This window comes from Mycteria americana, chromosome 2, assembly GCF_035582795.1.
Source record: "Mycteria americana isolate JAX WOST 10 ecotype Jacksonville Zoo and Gardens chromosome 2, USCA_MyAme_1.0, whole genome shotgun sequence".
Classification (NCBI taxonomy): domain Eukaryota; kingdom Metazoa; phylum Chordata; class Aves; order Ciconiiformes; family Ciconiidae; genus Mycteria; species Mycteria americana.
In genome coordinates this window covers 110,970,256-110,988,948 of record NC_134366.1, presented here as the reverse complement: position 1 = coordinate 110,988,948, position 18,693 = coordinate 110,970,256, and the positions used below count along the sequence as shown (strand labels likewise).

Here is an 18,693-nt window from a genome sequence, read left to right as displayed (position 1 = left end):
TCTTTCATTGTGTCTGTCTTCCTGCCATGATTTTAATTTGCTATATTGCTTTTTTTTTACTTGAGTATTTTAACTTTCGGTTGTGCATAAAAGACTAACAATAACTCTTTTGTTTTATAGGTACTAAGCCAAATGATCTACAATTGATAATATCAATGTTAAGAATGGATGGGGAGGAAAATAAGAAGAGAGATGATGTTGATGAGAGTTTACAAACTGAGCTGACAGAAGAATCCCAGAGAAATACATCAGGAGAAAATGCTGGATGTAACTCTTCGTCTCAGCAGAAAACAAGGCTTATATCAGATGAAGTGTTCAGGGACCTTGAAAAGAAAAGAAAAGAGAATGGCACAAACAAAAGGGCACTGTCAGGATCACCAAACCTGGATGTTGTTGAAGCAGACAAACCTGAAAATGTCTCCAGAAAAAGAAAGCGGAGTTCTTCAGAAGATAGTGAAAGGAAATTGCACAAAGTCGTGGCTGGAGAAGCAGGTAGTATAGTAGCTGGAGCTGTAAAGAAGGAAGGAGTCACTAGTTGTCTTGGTGATGACATATTTAATTCAAATTTCCTGTGCCTACAGTGTGATTTCAAATGTGCTGATGGTGCCATATTGAAAATTCACAAGGAAAATAAACATTCACAAGAGGTGCTAGCTGCTGTTCCTGATAAGTTATCTTCTTCAGAAAAAATCAGTGTTGGCTATACAGTTGGAAACATAGACAAAGATCTTAAAGGCCAAATGAGTCATCAGGGTTTACCTTCCTGCTCTGATATGGAAAAACATGAACGAGAAAGCTCCTCTAAACAATCCAAAGAGCAAACGTGCCCTCACTGTAGTTGCACAGCTGAATGTAGTTCAACATTACATATGCATGTTAAGCAAGATCATGAGAAATCGAAGATATTTTGTTGTGATCTTTGTGGTTTTCAGAGTGCTGAGGAAAATCTCCTAAATTCTCATTTCCTTGGCAAGACGCACCTTCGACGCGAAAATCTTGCTGCACGGGGAGGATTTGTACAGATATTGACAAAAAAATCCTTTAAAAAACAACAATCTACTGCAACCAAAGAGAGGAGTGTCAGAGCAAAACCTGGGACCAATAAATTAAGGGCAAGAACTGCTGATGCAAAAGAATTAAGTGTTTGCAGTGCACTGAAAGGCTCAAAAGTAAGCTTGTCTAAACAAAACGATGGCACTGGACTTGTTGAAATGATACCATCTTCAAATGTTCCCACTGAAAAAACAGATACTATGACAGAAGAAATGTTGCTTTCTTCCGGTATAGAAGGAAATTATGAAGTCCATACTGAAAAACTAGGAATACCAGGACCCTCAGAAAATACCTTGCAAAAAACAGAACTCCCTCCAACTACCAAAAAGCTAGTTGGCAGTTTAAACATGACAAGGAGATTTGATAGACCGGAACATAAAAGAAATGTTGTCTTGTTAAGGTCTTCATTTGGACAGAGTAGGTCTTTTAGATTAAAAAGGCAGGTTAAAAGAAGGTACAATTTGTTGGGTAATAGTAAGAGAGGCAAGTCTGAAACTCAGAGAGTACACATGAAGCATATCTCCAGCACACAGCTTAAACCTGGTGATTCAAGCCCTATGTCACATACAGAATTAGAAACAGATGCTAAAAGTAACTGTAATACTACTTCAGAAATTCAAGATCTTACTGAAGATAAGCCAAATACCCCTTCTTCCAGCACTACAGATACTAAAGATTCTGATGCTAAACTTACTGCTGATCATGGTGTTCTTCATACTTGCATTGATTGTGGTCATGTTTTTCAGAACAGAAAAAGTTTGGAAATTCATGTTGCAAAGCTTCATACAAAAAGGATCCAGTTTCATTGTCAGATGTGTAGTTATTCCTCTGGAGTCAGGGAAGACATGAAGCAACACTGTCAGGACAGTAAACACCAGATGGGTGGTTGTAGCTTTAATTGTCAACTCTGTTCATTTACCAGCTTGAATGTGATGAGCCTTCGAAGCCACATGAGTGAAGCGCATAATATGTCCCATAGTTGTCCAACTTGCATTCTTTTTTTTCAGATGGAAGAAGAGCTGATAAATCATCAAAAAAGTGAGAAACATGATGGTTCATTATTTCAGCAAGCTACTCCATTGAGTAACAGTGATCAGACCGTGCAAGTGGTAACTTATGCTGACTCAGTATCAAACAATAGCCAAAATCTTGCAAAGGAAATGGAAGTATCAATGAAAGCAAAAACTCCAGACTCTTCCTTCATAAATCATAGAAATGAACTAAAGCATTCTGTTCTGAATAAAACCCAATTTCAATGTAAAAAGTGTTTTTATAAGACAAGATCTTCCACAGTTCTTACAAGGCACATAAAACTCCGACATGCACAGGAGTATCACTTCCTTTGCAAAGCATGTAATCTCTACTCACTGAGTAAGGAAGGAATGGAGAAGCATATCAAAAGAAGCAAGCACCTTGAAAATGCCAGGAAAAACAACATTGGACTACGTTTTGAAGAATGTATTGAAAAAGTTTGTGTTGGTGTTGGTGGTATTAAAACAGTGCTGGATCCTTCCATTTCTGGGAGTGGGAATACAGAGTTAGATAAAGAAATTATACATGTTTCATCCTCCTCTGTGGAAAACATATCGAGAAATAAGGAATTTGTTCCACTTGATCAAAGGATTGTTGACAATGAATTGGTTTTATCTAATGCACCCAAAAGAGGGAAACTCAAAGGCACTATTTCTAGGACATGTACCCATTGTGGTCTTTTGGCCTCCAGTGTTACAAATTTGACTGTTCACATCAGACGAAAGCACAGTCATCAGTACAGCTATTTGTGTAAGGTTTGCAATTATTACACTGTAACCAAAGGAGATATGGAACGCCATTGTGCAACCAAAAAACACAAAAGTCGTGTTGAAATAGAAGGACATGGAAAACAGAACTCAGAGATCATCGTTAACCCTGAAGGAGGTACTTTTGAATCCATGAGCAAGAAGGTTAACAGCCCCATGACTGCCTTGTATGAACATGTTGAGGATGGTAGCCAGTCATCAGATTTGGAAAATTCTGTCTTAGACAATCAGGAAGTTGAGCAAGGAGATGCTGAGCTAAAAGTTGTAAATGCCAGTAGGCTGCCAGATTTGGAGCATACTAGCAATCCATTAAATATAAACCAACGTATATTTCTGGAACCAGCAAGGGTTACTCAAGATGGTGACCCATGCTTCCAGAGAAGAGCAATGGGTGCAAACGACAAGAAGTGCGTACACTGCAGCTTCATTGCTCATTCTTCTTCTTCTTTAGAGCTGCATGTGAAGCGAAAACATACAAAACAATTTGAATACTACTGTATGGCTTGTGACTACTATGCTGTTACTCGCAGAGAGATGATTAGGCATGCAGCAACAGAGAAACATAAAATTAGAAGAGAATCTTATGTTTATTCTTCTTCTGGGGAGGAAGCAAACACAGCAAATATCACTAAAGAAGGCACTGCTTTGTCTCAAGAGGAGCACCATCCCAGTGCAGGAGAATCGAAAACTGTTTTAGGTGACACAAAATGTGCCAATGACACAGCAGAAGGTGATCATATGAGTAAAAGCTTAACTGAGTGTACTGTCTTAGATGAAAATGCATCTCCAGGAATGCCTAAAGGTGGTGATTCCCAAAATGCAGTAGAAGGTGAACTTGAAGAGGAGTCTAAAAATGGAGGAGAAAACCTTTTTTGTGAAGGATTCCAGCAAACTCCTCAGAAAGATAAAGTTGTTAAACTTGACAAGGAAGTATCGGTTGTTAAAGAAACAGGTACTTGTGAGTTGCAGAAAAGTAGGCATGGTCAGGAGCTGCTCAACTCAGATGGTGATTGCATTGCAGAAAATCGAAGTAGATCAAGCAACACAAACTTAAATTCAGGAAAAGGTGAGGAAAGATTGGAAGCAAATAGAGAAAACCCTGAAGTAGAGCGTAGAAACACAGACATTCTCGAAAAAATATCACTGGAAAAAAATAACCCACTTATGCTAACTCTTCCAGAAACAAGTAGTGCAGTAGAGCAATCCAATTTTGCTGGAAACATTGGAGAAACAGTACAAAATATACATAGTTTAGAGGGTGACAGAAGTTTCAAAGAGGATCCTACTGGGGAGGAGGAAGAAGCCCTTATGGAAGCACAACATGAAGCAGAAGTAACTATAAATAACAATGTTTGGGAGGCAGATGGCTCAACAGCTGAGGGCATGCAAGAAAGTAGTAATGAGGCTTTAGGAACAGTTATCAGTGCTGATGATAAAGGAAAGGCAATGCAAAATTTTGGCAAGTTTGATTCTTCTATAGTGAGGTTAAAAAGCCATCAAGATGGGGAGGCCGCTGACCATTCTGCTGAAGGACAGATATCAGGTGGAGTGAAAATTAGTGAGCTCACAGAGAAAGCAGACCCTTCACCAAGCGGTGGGAAAAAGAAGAAGTCGGAAGGAATTTCCCTTAGCGAATCGACACGTATTCGCTGCGATGACTGTGGTTTTCTAGCAGATGGTTTGAGCGGACTAAATGTTCACATAGCCATGAAACATCCTTCAAAAGAAAAACATTTTCATTGTTTACTCTGTGGAAAATCATTTTACACAGAGAGCAACCTTCACCAGCACTTGGCCAGCGCTGGGCACATGCGAAACGAGCAGGCAAGCGTGGAGGAGCTGCCCGAAGGAGGCGCTACCTTTAAGTGCGTGAAGTGCACGGAGCCCTTCGATTCGGAGCAGAGCTTGTTTCTCCACATCAAAGAGCAACATGAAGAGCTGTTGCGGGAAGTGAATAAGTACATTGTGGAAGACACTGAGCAAATAAACAGGGAGAGGGAAGAGAATCAAGGCAATGTCTGCAAGTATTGTGGGAAGATGTGTAGAAGTAGCAATTCCATGGCCTTCCTAGCTCACATCCGTACCCATACAGGTATGGAAACGCTCTCTTTGCAAGTGGTCTCTTTCAAACAGAGTGAATTATACCATTGGTCTTTTTCTGCTTGTTAATCTCTTTAACATTTCTTATGAAGTGGCATTCATATCGCCTGATGAGCCCCCGATGAAATTCAAAATTACCTAAAGGGGTATGAAAATACAGTGATCAAAGGCCAAAAAATGTAAGAACACTTTAAGCGCAGTCACCCTTCTGCTTTTTGTTTCTTATAGAGAGATTTCCTTCCCTTTAATCTAAATTGTAACCATTCATTGGTTCTTACATTTATATAATGAAGCCGTGGTGGTTTGAGAGAACAATTAGCTGTTCTTTCTAACTTCCTCTTCCTTGCAGTCATTTAATATCCAGATTGTTTATTTCATTTCAATTCAGTTACACTTGCAGCATTACATAATGCTTCAGCACAGACATTTGATACTACATCATTCCTAAACAAATACCAATAAGAAGCATCAAGAGGTTTTTGTAGAAATAAGTTACGGGATTTGGAATCGGTCAGCCTTTTTGAAGGTAGTGTGTAAGGCTGATGTGATGTACAGGGATGTAGCATCTGATTTAGTTCTGTGCTGATCACACTTTCAATTCATTTTTATGTTTAATTTTAAGTGGAAAATTTAAAAACATTTTTGTAGAAAAATGCATAAGCTGCAGTTCTAAATTTATGTAAAAATTCACTGCGATGTTTCTATAAACCTGCCATACATTCTTTATTTTAAATAGACAGCTTTTCTAAATCACTGAGCTCTGCTTAGACAAGTGGTGTCTCCATGGTTGAATTTATGAGTGGATTTGAATAATAAATTCACATTTCAATGAACATATTTTCATTAAAACTGTAAGGTTTATTTTACTGTACTTTTAAATAATGGCTTATTATGGAAGCTATAGTTTAAATTCATGCAGTATTTGAAACTTAGTGCATGGTTACAAGGAAGAGAACAAAAAGGTAAGAAAAAAGAAACATAAAAGAATGGTAATTCCTGGCATAATCCTAAAATAGTTTTGTAAGGTTTTTATGAAAAGGCAAGGGCGTGACTGGACAACAAAGTTTAAAATTAATCTTGGGGAACACAGACATTGTATTTCAAACCTTTCAAAGTATTTTACTATAACTGCAGTATTCATGTATACCAATAACTCACATACTTAATACTTTCAGCATTACTTCTATCCTGTCAATAACGTAGTTATCTGTATTGCTTCAGCTAATATCCAACTTTGAATGCAGTGTTAAGTCTTTAGAGGGATGCTCGTGTTCACATGGTCAGAACAGCTGTATAAGCCCTTAATATGCCCTCTTACGGCAGATAAAACTGAATAAAACTAAGGGGGAGGATGCTAATGGAGCTCTCTTTAGAATTCTTTATGCAACTGTCTGGTCAAGACATGTTGCTTATAATTGATGTGTCCATTACTTGAATTCTCTTGTAATTATAGTCAATAAGTCTTGTAAATGTGTTAAAGCTCACTAAAAGCATACAAATTCAAGAACAGAGTAAGGCTAATAATTTAAAATAATCAATGTAGGCATTTCAGCACTTAATTTCCCTTGTGTGTTGATAGCTGATCATTCTTAATCCATTAAGATTTATTTAGTCGTTTACAATGCAAAATAGGTTTGCACTGGTCACTTGTGCCATTTGAAAATGTCCACCAGGTTAAGTGCAGAATGTAGTCCATTAGTCTTCCTTGACTATATGTATTAATTGCATTTAAAATCAAGTTAATGTGGATGTGAAAGTGAGGTAACTATCAATATATGACAAAGCAACCCTACTTACATAAGTTACATCATTGATTGTAACATTTAGTAAAAGTTAGTGTACTTTTTAACATCTTGTGTGTAGGTCTTATCATGAAGTATATTTTTATTGTGCTTTTGGATGGCCCTAAATATACAAAGCAGTAAAAGAATATGTTTCATTTTGCAGGTCATTTTTCGGTGGTGCTCGTGGAGGGGGTATAGAAGGGTTACAGTTTCATCTGCCCTCTTTCTCACGGCACCTTTAAATGAAATGCTTTTCTGATTCTTTGCTTATTCACATAAACAGTAATGTGGAGACTTTTATTGATAGTTAATGGGAAGAAGGCTTTCTCTTCCAATCTGTATTTTCGTATCTGTGGTTTCCTTTGTGGAACCCATTGTTGGGTTATTGGGAGTGGTGGCAGAGGGAACTGACCTACTCCACCAACTGTATATATACTGGCTTATAACATTGGTGAGGCCGAGTACAGTATTTTTAGCTTCTCATCTGTTCCAGGGTAAGACCAGGTACACAGTAGGAACAGAGCTGCACATTTTCCCATTTATTGTTCTGATTATGTGCTTTTTAAAAAAATCTTTCTTTGGCATCCAGATGTGCATATATGTGTTTATATATGTATGTATGTGTAACCGTATCCAACTCCTTGCCTTTTTTTTAATTGAGTAATTGGTGATGGTTTGGGGTGGGGGGGGAAGGGAAGGGAAGGTTGTAGAAAGATACAACTAATGATTTCCATTAATAGAAAAATAATGTTTCAAAATACTGTTAAATAATGTAGGAGATTTTCACGTTGCAAATGAAATGGAAGCTTTGCTAGAGAGGAGATAACAAGTAAGTCCATCACATGTTGACAAGTGAAAATGAGGAAGTGTAAAGGAAAATAAAAGGAGTAGTAGAGGTGGAAGACTTTTTAGTTTGCAGTTGGTGCAGGTCCCATAAACTTAATTAACAATCAACATCTGAGGAAAAATCACCTGCAACCACATCATCTTTGTTTCGTTTCTCATCAGATTTCTCAGTTAATGGAAGGTTTTCTCAATGTAAGTGTGGTATCTTACTCCCCATGTCCTAAACGTAGGAGGAAATGGTATGATGATATTTCATGTGGCTCTGCTCACTTTGCATTGAGCCTGAGCTAGGGACGCAGCTATGCCTGCAGGTGCAGATGATGTTGCCTTTGGCTGGCTTAAAGATGAGGGAGTGAATTTTTCTTATAGTTTTGAGTCTCTATTGTCTTAATGTAAAATAAAGACTATGAACTCCAGTCTTCGCTGTAAAACAGTAGCATGGTTTGTGTCTGTCCGTCTTGGACTCTTAAATTCACTCTATTTTCAATTTGGTGGTTTTTTTGGTTTGTTTGGGGTTTTTTCCCAATTCTCTTGTTAAGAGTCTTATTGCTTACTGCTACCATCAGAAAATGTACACTTTTTTTCCATGACATAACTTGTGGGTAAAGTAATTACGTTGCCTTTTTTTTTTTTTATAAAGTCATATGGTTGCAAAGATGCTATATTGAAAGTATTTTTCTCATTTTTCACTAAAAGCCAAGTGTGAATCAAATAGCATCACATTTAACCCAGCATATGAGAACCATTAAAGCTTGTGATACTATAAATATGGCTAAGAAATGGTTAATTGCTTCAACATTGTTTCAGATAGCCTTATGGTAAATACGGATTTTTTGCCCCATTAGTTTAACTCTTAGTCTAATGCCTTCATCTTAAGTATGAAATTATACTTTGTTGTTTCCATCCCAGAACATACTGGAACAAATTTGACACAGCAACCTAGAAGGGAGATGCACTGCTTTTGTTTCAGGTGATAAGTACTGACTGGAGCCTGCCTGCACTTGAATTTTCATGGAGTTTAAGTGGAGATGTTAACAGATATTCAGCTCTGGATCTGAGAAATAAATAAAAAAACCTCAAGGCCTCAGTGATTTTTGGATGAGAGCAGTCAACAGAATAATACATTTCTGTATTGTCAGCACACTGTAGCTATGATTGGTCTGAACTCGAGTTTTTCACAAAGGAGTCATGTAAATGGAAGCCAGCAAAGGTCTTGTATGGAAGCCCTGCGGGACACCTGCAGTAACAGAATGAGGAACGAATTTACAATTTAATCAGTAGGAGAGAAACTAAGGGAACACAGGATTGAATCCACATGGTATTTGAATTCTATAACAAAAAAGAGCAGTATAAACACCAATAGATTAAAAAAAATCCTCTCTGACTGTGGTCTTGATGTTATTAATTGTGCAATTAGTCTTTAAGATCATAAGTTAAAACATCAACTTTTAATACTCTTTTATTTAATGCAAAGATAGGCTGTTTTTTATTTGCATGGGTCTCTTTATAGAATGCAGTGTTGATTTGAAATGTCACCAAATTAATGATTAATTTAGTTTTATCAGGATCATTTAAATAAATGGGGCTTTTTCAGTGTGATTGATAGAATGTGATTGCTGTTAGCTGCAGTCTCAACCTGCTTTTGACATTTAAACATATAAAGCTGACTAGATATAACCATTCAGGTGCTAAATATATTTTACATCTACTTCCAACAGTAGAAATGGAAGTATTAAGAGATCTGGCTTCATTGTCATTGAACTGTGAAATATTCAACCTTGTCTGCCCGTGCTTAGTACTGTTGACTTTTTTATTTCAGTTAGAAGATTAAAATTAAATGCTTCATTTTTCGTCAGCTTTTGGGAATTAAATTGAAATTTAAGACTCTAAAAATTTTTACTAAGATCCTCAATTTCACCAATGGATTCTTGGAGGATATTCTGTTTTCAAGGGCAAAGCAAAAAGGTTCATTGATCAAGTATGATATAGGGCAACATTTTTCTTATCAGACCTCTTTATGTATATTTATTAAAGATCACATATTTCATATTATGCTTAACTGTATTGGAAGAAATACTTCACAAAACATATACTAAACATAATATGGAGACTCTGTGACCATATTGTACTTACTTTTAACTGCAATTCTATGATTTTGATTTACTGATTTAAGGATTTAGTGGTCAGAAAATTGGAAAGTGCTACAGCATGCTTTAGAATGGTGTTGCTGCGTGATAGCATGGGGACTGGCGTGCCCAATTTAACTATTTCAGTAAAAAAAAAAAAAGTTTTCCATCCTTGAGAGAGGATCATGGTTAATTAAGATAGACAAATAATTTGACTTTTTGCTGAACTGATGTTATACGAGAAATAGGCTGGTACTTCTTCCTTGGAGAAATAATTTCAGAGTTCTTTGGTCTGCAGTAGACATTTAATATTAAAGTTTGTTCTTGAAATAAATAATAGCCAAAATGTCAATACTTCTGGTTTGCAGAATAATCATAAATTCTTGACCATAAACCAGTCATAACTGCATAATATTTTATCCACTGTATATTCATACATTGCATGTCATTACAATAGCTAGGTGATGAATCATTTTCTGTGTGTGACAGAACAAATCTGAAATACCAATGCTAATGTGAAATCTATTCAAAGTCGGAAGACTTGTAAAATTACTTTACTTTAAATATATTTGCTTAAAAAACAAGTACATTTTGCAGTTTACACCAGTATCAAGCCACTTTAAGACCATTACCTGAGTTTCAGCATTTGGAAATGCGGAAAGATGTAGAACAACTTTTGCTGTCTTGTTGAAAGGTTATCTGCCTACTATATTGTCTTCTCATTTTAATATTTTGTGGGTTTTTTAAAAATAAAAAAAAGAGTAAATTATTATTAAAAGTTAAGAGAGTTGTTTCTATGATCTTGAACTTAAGCAAACTTTAATGAGTAATGTATAGTATATACTGCCTGTGTCCTGGGAGTTATAAATTTATGTACGAGATGATACTTTTTTTTGCTAGGCAAAAATCTCAAACAGGTTAAATGTGGGATAGTCTTTTTTAAAGGTTATTTTTCCCCAGGATTTTTTATTTCTTTAACTGTGGGTGATATATTATTCTAATTCAACTCATATCTTATGCTAAATTTTACTTAGGATCAAAGCCATTCAAGTGCAAGATATGCCACTTTGCAACAGCTCAGCTCGGAGATGCCAGAAACCATGTCAAGAGGCACCTTGGGATGAGGGAATACAAGTGTCATGTCTGTGGGTGAGTAAATTGAAACAGTCTCCACCATGGTTAACCAGGAGAAGAGTGCAGGATATGCATTGTTTCAGAATTGAAAACTGTGATGTGAGCAAGAGTGGCTAAAATTATGCATGCATATCCTCCTTTCCATTGTTATGGTAAATTCCTTAAATACAGTTATGACATTCTTTTCCCACTTCTAATCCTGCACTGAAGATGAGCAATTTTATGGGCTACAAGGTCAATTTGAACCTGTAATCTGTAAATTGACTAAATTATAGGATGTTCATTCACATTGCCAGGGAGAACTGTAAATTCCATTTAAAGACATAAAAAATATATAATATAGACTTTACTGTGTGGGGTTTTTTCTTTTGCTATACTGTTATAATTTTAGTACCATTAACAGATTTCTGGACTCCATTAGGGTTTTCATTCTTTACGAAAACAAAACAGAAGACTGATTTTTCAAACAAACGGATCTAAAATATTGCAGGCATAAGACTTTAAAAATAAATTGAAGTCTTTTATGTATGCTTGTGTTCTTGTTTGTTACCCAAAAAATCTTGTTTTTCTTTTTTACTTAATCGTTATTTCCTCAGAAGGATCGTTCATAATGTTTAATTGTCCTTCAAATGTGTTGCATTTAATAGGAGGCATTGAGACTCCTTAATGCAAAACTAATTAATTTAGCAGAAATGTTTAAAAGGTTTTAAAATGCCATGGCATATATGGTACATCATAGGACATTCAAAGTTGGATTTTAATACCCTAGTTCTGATTAAAAATATATTTTAATGTTATTATGCTGGAGAAATTAACTAATATATGCATCATATAAAAACATTTTACTCAAACCTATGTAACCTGCTATAGCAGTCTTATGGCTAATGTGTAGAACAGCACAGGTTCAATGAGATGATGCAGTGCACACATGAATGGTGCGGTGTGCTGTTGGGGATAATATTCAGCAGGAGGGGTTTTTTTAGCCTTAGTATACTGATCCACTGCAGGACAAAGTGAGTTACACATTTTAAAGGACAAGTGAATCTTCAGCTGAAGATGCAGCTGAGTGATTTTCACCAATTCATCTCTCTGTTTTTCAAATAATTTTGCATGCAGCATTATGAGATACTTTGGATGTTTTTACTCACTTAAGAAAATTAATTGCTCACTTCTTGAAACAAGAAATAAAAATGTATGAGCCTAATTCTTAAGTCCACTGAATATCAGTAGTAGAACAACTTGTGATACTCTTTATTTTGCAGCATGTTTAAAATGAACATTATGCGTGGTAGGCTATTTTATGTTGTTTGAAAAATCTTATTTACTATCTCTGCTATATGAATTGCTGAGAATTTGGCATGGAAGCTAGTTAACGACTACAGATCCACAAAACTGTTTAGCTAAGGATAAGCACTGTTCTTTAGAAGTTGTCAACAAACTTGACAATGGTTCTTTATTCAATTCCCTTTTAACTTAAACTGAAAAATCCTCATATTATGTTATCGTGAGAGGAAAAGTAAAAATATCTCAAAATAGCTAATACCTTATCTTTTATACAAAGAGAATTAAAATGATTAGTATTTGGCACAGTACCTCACTTTTTCAAAAACTCATTCCTTCACTTCAGGATTGATATGTTCTTAGAACCAGTCTCAGAAATTACACAACTCTCGGCTGCAATTCACAACAGTTATAAGAGAGAGAGAGCAAAACGTGTATGAATGATTTAAACTGTGGACTTGAATGTTAGTCACTTTGCTAAGCTGATTGCTTACTGTATGTTGCTGACATGTCATACCTGGTAGCCAAGCAGGTACTCATTTTCCATTTCTGTGTAGTATTGTATAGCTAATTTTCATCAACAATGTGAAGCTGTGCTATTTAGATATGACAAAACAGTCACCTGAAGAGACATATGCCACAATACCCTGTGCTCACAAAAATCTGATTTATATACCTGTTTAAATAATCATCACATTTCACTTAATGTGCACCAAAAATGTATTTTAAGAATTATACATTAACACCAATTTAATTGGAAAAGACATTTTTGTACTCTAGCTAACAGTCCTGAAGAATTGAGCAGGATTTGAAGGAGGAATGACCAGAGCAGTTTGAACTGTAGTCCAAATAATGAATATGCCATCCTTAAATGTGGAAGAAGAGAAAAAAGTGTAATAGCCTGTGCTGTATTTCTGCTATTTTAATTGAAAGGATTGGGTAGTGTGTAGGTTAAAAAAATAAAGTAGCAACATAAAAAAAAATAAAATTGCTAGGATTGGCTATCGGATTAGTGGCCCTATAGAGCATTGGTACATTAACACCACTGACAATGTCAATTCATTATCATTGATGGCTAAATAATCTTAGAAATGCTCAGTGGACCTATTAGTTCCTGAACATAAGCAGCTCATGCTGCATTTCTTCATTAGCTTTAATTGCTATAAATTTTACCTTTTTAAAAATCATGCTTTAAAAGGTGAAGTGATCTTTCAGGAACATTAACTCTGTAATTTTGTCACAAACAGAAGGTCCTGCACTATGTTTTCTTTTCTGCAGTAGTTAATATTCTATCCTCTGACTTTTAGATTCATAGTAATAAGCCCTCTGCTAGTTGTGAGGATAAATTGTGTTTCAAAAGCTTTTGAATCTGCTTGGGCACTTTTTAAAGGTGAAATGTCAGTGCAACATCGTGGTGTAGTGTGGTCTCAAAATACCACTTTTTTTTTTTTTTTAAGACAAAAATTCTCTGGAAATTTTTGTCTTCAAAAAAAAGGGAAAAAGCTGTATCTGTGGTGGTGTTTTAGGAAGGGTTTGCTGTGTCTCAATTTTCCAAATGATCCTCATATTTACATGATACAAAGTACACAATATATAATTCACTTAGTTGTTGAAAAAGGCAGTAATTTTGCTGTGTTGTTTTATTTTTTTTTAATTGAAGTTCAGGGTTTGTTTTTCTTCAGCTGCACAGCAGAAACTACATGACACAGAAATTGGACACGGCTAATGTTTTAACATTTGGAATAAACCGTCTGCTACTCATTTCCTTATCGCAGATGTGTGTTAATTGTTTTCTTTTCTATACCCATGGCTGTAAAATATATCCCATTATTTCAGAGGTAGTATCTATTTTCTGCGGGTAGCAAACTGGTGCATATTTGAATTTAATTTTTGAAAGTCTGGCTCTGAAATTGGCTGATACCCTGGGTTGGATGAACAAATCTTGGTTGCCCAGCATTTAAAATTTTTGTTTCATTTGCCTGGTGAAATGCAGTGAAAAGGCTTATTATGCACTTTTCAAATTTTATGCCTCAGGTAGAACATGAAAAATGCATTGTTCTGCACTTGAGATTTTGAACAGAATTTATAGGCAATGTTTGATTTAAAAATGCATCTACTATTCCTTTGCCTTTTTCTTGCCTTTGCTTTCAGAAACAGAATTTTTGGGGATGTAGTTACATGTTTCAAGTAAGAGTGGCTGCTTCCTTTCTTTTTTTTTCTCTCCTTTATGACTTCTTAAAAATCTACTGAGGAAGATGGGTATAAGGTAGGTTTGCATTTTGAGGAAAATTTTGCGTATTTAAAACATGCACATAAACATTTTTTATTACCTTCCTAAAAATTGAAAGGACATTTGTAGTAATGTCTTTATTATGTTTATTCCATCTATAGTATTCCATATATAACAGTCAGGTGCTTTAAGGAACAAAAGTAAGTATTTGTATACACAAAGGAATTTGGAATGGGGTGGAAAAGGTTGGGCTTTTTTCTGTATTTTGCTGAAGTAGTTCTTTCTTGTGGGGTAGGTTTTTTGCTTTGTTTTGGTCTTTTGGTGGATGGAGGTATTAATCTTTTTTACTTTCTGCTCCTCAGTTCTCGATTAGCTTTGAAACTCCATTTCCCAATTAATTCTGGAGATGTGATAAGATGCTCTGCTAAATAAGTGTTTTGCTAAATTCGGTTATTTTTTAAAGCCTCATATAAACAAGCTTTGAGGAGAGTTACAGTGTCCCAAGCATGGAAATAACTTCACTTTTGCTGCTGCTGTTAATGCTAAGAATAGTTCAGAGATCTTAATCTATATAAAGTTCAGTATTTTAATGACACTGGTTGCTTTGAGAATGTCTAAAGAAAAATACTTGCCTGTATTGAGCATAGTGGCTAATAGATCTTCATACTTTATAGATAAGAATGTACTTTGTCCAGCTGCATCACAAAAATTGGCTGTACTCCTGTGTGTTGTGTTCTAAAAAATCTTTTAGATTTTCAGATTTTTTTTAATTGATTACTGTTAATGTCAGGCTACTTTTAGTGAAAGCCTGCTCTTAAGATTGCTTTTAGCAAGCAAAAAAGACTTATTCATAAACTTATTGGTAGGAGCAGGAAAAACACTATATTTTCAAGGATGCCTTAATGTACTGTAGTATAAATTAATTATTTATACTTGTGCAGTTTGGGGAATCTTAAATAGAAAGTTGCTAGTCTAGTAAAACTATTTTTGTGTGGTATTACCTAGTTTTTGTGCATTAGAAGGGATCTCTGTGTAGATGATTATAATGTCACTTTCTGACCTTTGCAGCTTGAATAATTGTAAATCATTGCTTCATAACGTGTCAGAGAATGTCTGTACTAGGCAATTAAATGGCAGAATATAATAGACCAAATTATTGCCTGTCATGTTTTCAACAACACAGTTAGTATTTGAGTTACACTTAATCATTACGTGCATTAGCAACTTCATTGGAATCCAGCTTCAGGCTGAGCATGAAATACATTACATTATTTAAACCTCTAATGGTAGAAGTCATTTATTTGTGTTGAAGTGTACAACATGCAGAGTTTCATAAAGCAAAGAACACTTGAGAGCTTAATTTATCCAAATCAAAGTCTAAATGCAGATAAACACAAGTGGCAAAAATTAGTAATTTTTATAGGCTGGAAATATTTAAAAATACATGGTTGTGGGTAATTGTAGGCAGCAGGAATAAATTCAAATCACTATTTTTAGTCAGCTCTGAGAACTAAAAGTGTTGTATACCTAAATCATCAAATGCATCATGAAATTGCATTTTTGAATGAACAATTAATTACACACATCATACCTACAGATGTGTCCAAACAAAAAATATGTATTTGGTTCAACAGTTTAGATCAGAGATAAGTGCGTGTGAAATGACTGCTCCAGATCCAGCTATTCTGAGTTGCTCTCTCTGCATTTTGCCCTTTGGTCCTATCATACACTTGTGTCTATGTTTACTTCAGTAAAGAAAATGAGGTGAACTACGTAACAGCTTTCCAAACTTGCACACACTTTTAAACAAATTAATAAGAAAATACTAGAAAAATATGTGGAGTAAGGTAACATATGTGTTATATTATCTTGCCACCTTTTGTTCAGTTATCTGTCATTTTATTAGATTTGCAAACCCGACCGTCAGTACATAGTCTCTATTTTTACTACGTAAGAAAACTACTTGAAATGGAAGCAATTTACTTTTATTCAGAAAAGCTCCCAGCATCTTTAAACGGCTCGTATGGATCCTACGGTGTGTTGTGCGAGACTCTCTTGGCCTGGAAGTCTGCCATGGAGTTGGCTGGAGTTAAAGCGAGTGAGTGGAAGACTTGGGTACAGGCGGTGGAAGGATTCTTCTGTTTGAGACTGGTATTACAATTGATACAGAAAAGTCAAGACTGACTTTCTGACTTAATAAAATGTGTTTTTACCAATTATTTGCATGGTAAATTGGATTCTAATAATGATTTAGTTGTACTTGCTGAAGAGAGAAGGTATATAAAGGACATACTCATGAGAGTACATGTTTGTATTTGAATTGGAGATAGTGATGCAGACTAATATCTGTGCTGCATGCAATCCAATTCAATGCACTTCCAAATGGTAATTATCAAGATGCACAGTGGTGTGACTATGATATGTGCGGCACGTGTAACTAGTGCTTTTACAGACATGCATTTTTATTTTTTTACTTTACTGTAGATCGCTCTGACGTCCAGGACGTGTGTGTTTCTGTTAGGCCATAGGCACCTCACTATCTGAACGTGACCTCTGAGAGCAAGTGCCTTCTGTGCCCATGCAGGGAGGGTTTGAGCCCTTCCTGAGAAGGCAGGAGTTGTGACTAATGGGAAACGGGCTGATGGTGCAAAACTTGAAGTTTAACAGTTAGTGCTAAGGCAAGCGGCAGTCCTAAGATTCAGTATACCTACTGAAAAAGAGACTTCTGTCCTTATAATCCATGGTTCAGACGGATTGGCTTAAGCGTTGAGAAAGATACTGTTAAAAATTGCCTTTTGTTGGCAGAAGGAGATGCCAGAAAAGTTGGCTCAGTTTTGGTTACTATGAGAAGAAGGAGGCCTGAGAGTTGTCGGTGCGGGTGGTTGGTACTCACAGGGAGAGAGGTTTACTTGATTAAAATTTGGGTTGGGTTGTTTTGTTGGTAGGCTTAAGTTGCATGGTTTGGGTTTATATCCAGAATTCAGAAGGTTTACATTTGCTTTATTTTTGGTTTTAATCATTTATGCGTAGGAATTGCATCAGGCTCTTGATTCAGCTGTGATTTTCCTTGGTGCTTTTAGTAACTTTACTTTAAAATTTAGGGGATAAATAACTGATCCTAATCTTTATCAATGAATATCTCTTCCTTAGTAGTACAGGGTTTGGTAAGAGAAGCGGGATGTTACCCAAAAAGGGAAAAAATAGCCTCTGATTTATGTTTTATACCTTTTAGCTGTAAGTTGTTGGAATGCCCTCAATTTTAACCAAATTTAATCTATAAGAATTGACTGCTGAATCAATCTGTTGGGGCTTCTCTTTTTTTTGTGTCCAATTTCACTTGCATCAAATGTATTACAGTAGCATAGCTTCTTCAGTAGTTACTGCTCAATTCATTGGAACGCCCCAGCATCTCAGAGGATGCGGCGTGCAGTGCATCCACATCTTCTTTCACGTTTAAATTGTCTGTTTAAAAACCTTAACTTTGTTTTTCTTTCCAGTGATTTTTCCTCCCGTTTGCACTGTAATCACTGGAAATTGTGTTTACTGGGTTTAGTACAAGCAGAATCAAGCCTATAGATTTTAAGCACTTCAGGACAATTAATCTTACTTTCTGTGTTTATTACAACCCTGGGCACCTTCTCGAGACTCGGCGATTAGTTTACTAGGGTAGAACTGGCTTCTCTAGAAAATTTGTGTCTCGGTACATTCGTGTTTCAGGTATCAACAAATCTAAATGGTAGCAATTGGAAGAGCTGACCAGCTTCTGATTTCATTTTAGTCTTTCTAGCTGTGGTGTGTTGTCTTTCATCCTGTTTTCCTTACTGTAATTCACACTCCCATTAGCCAGACAGATTATAGTAGTTACACTCAATACAGATGGAGAGAGAAAGCAAAATCTCTCTTTATGGGCTAAAGCCAAGGTAAATACATGTCACAAATCTTTTGAACTGTGACGTGATTGTCAGCTGTCCCAGCAACGGGGTAGGTGTTTTGAATAGAACAGGCTTACAAACAACTGATGACAGCAGCAGAAGAAACTAGGTTGCCATCCCTGATAGCACCATTTCTCTAGTTTACCATGCTTAAAAATGATATAATGTAGGCAGTATGAAGTACATATAAAGCAAGTAGGCTTGTCAAAAAGAGCTTTCACTTTGTCTTGTATTAGAAACCAAGTGATCCTCAAAAATATGTTTGTCTGTCATCTCATATCCTGTTTGCTTCATGCCAGTTTGCAGCATAATTGTATTCCTCCCCCTTCCAACCCCTCCCCTTTGTTGTTCCTTCTCAGCTAGCATCTAATGGACTATATGATCTACATGCATGATACAGTTGATTAA

General features: G+C 35.9%; 1 protein-coding gene across 6 annotated transcripts in view; it reads left to right on the top strand.

The window, feature by feature from the left end:
• ZNF407 (zinc finger protein 407) overlaps positions 1-18,693 on the top strand; it is a 355,293-nt gene that overhangs the window by 26,351 nt on the left and 310,249 nt on the right. For all 6 annotated transcript variants that reach the window (XM_075494274.1, XM_075494275.1, XM_075494272.1 and 3 more), the window contains 2 exons: positions 121-4,944; positions 10,743-10,857. In XM_075494274.1, coding sequence (XP_075350389.1) covers positions 121-4,944; positions 10,743-10,857 — 4,939 coding nt within the window. The remainder of the gene's footprint in view (positions 1-120; positions 4,945-10,742; positions 10,858-18,693) is intronic.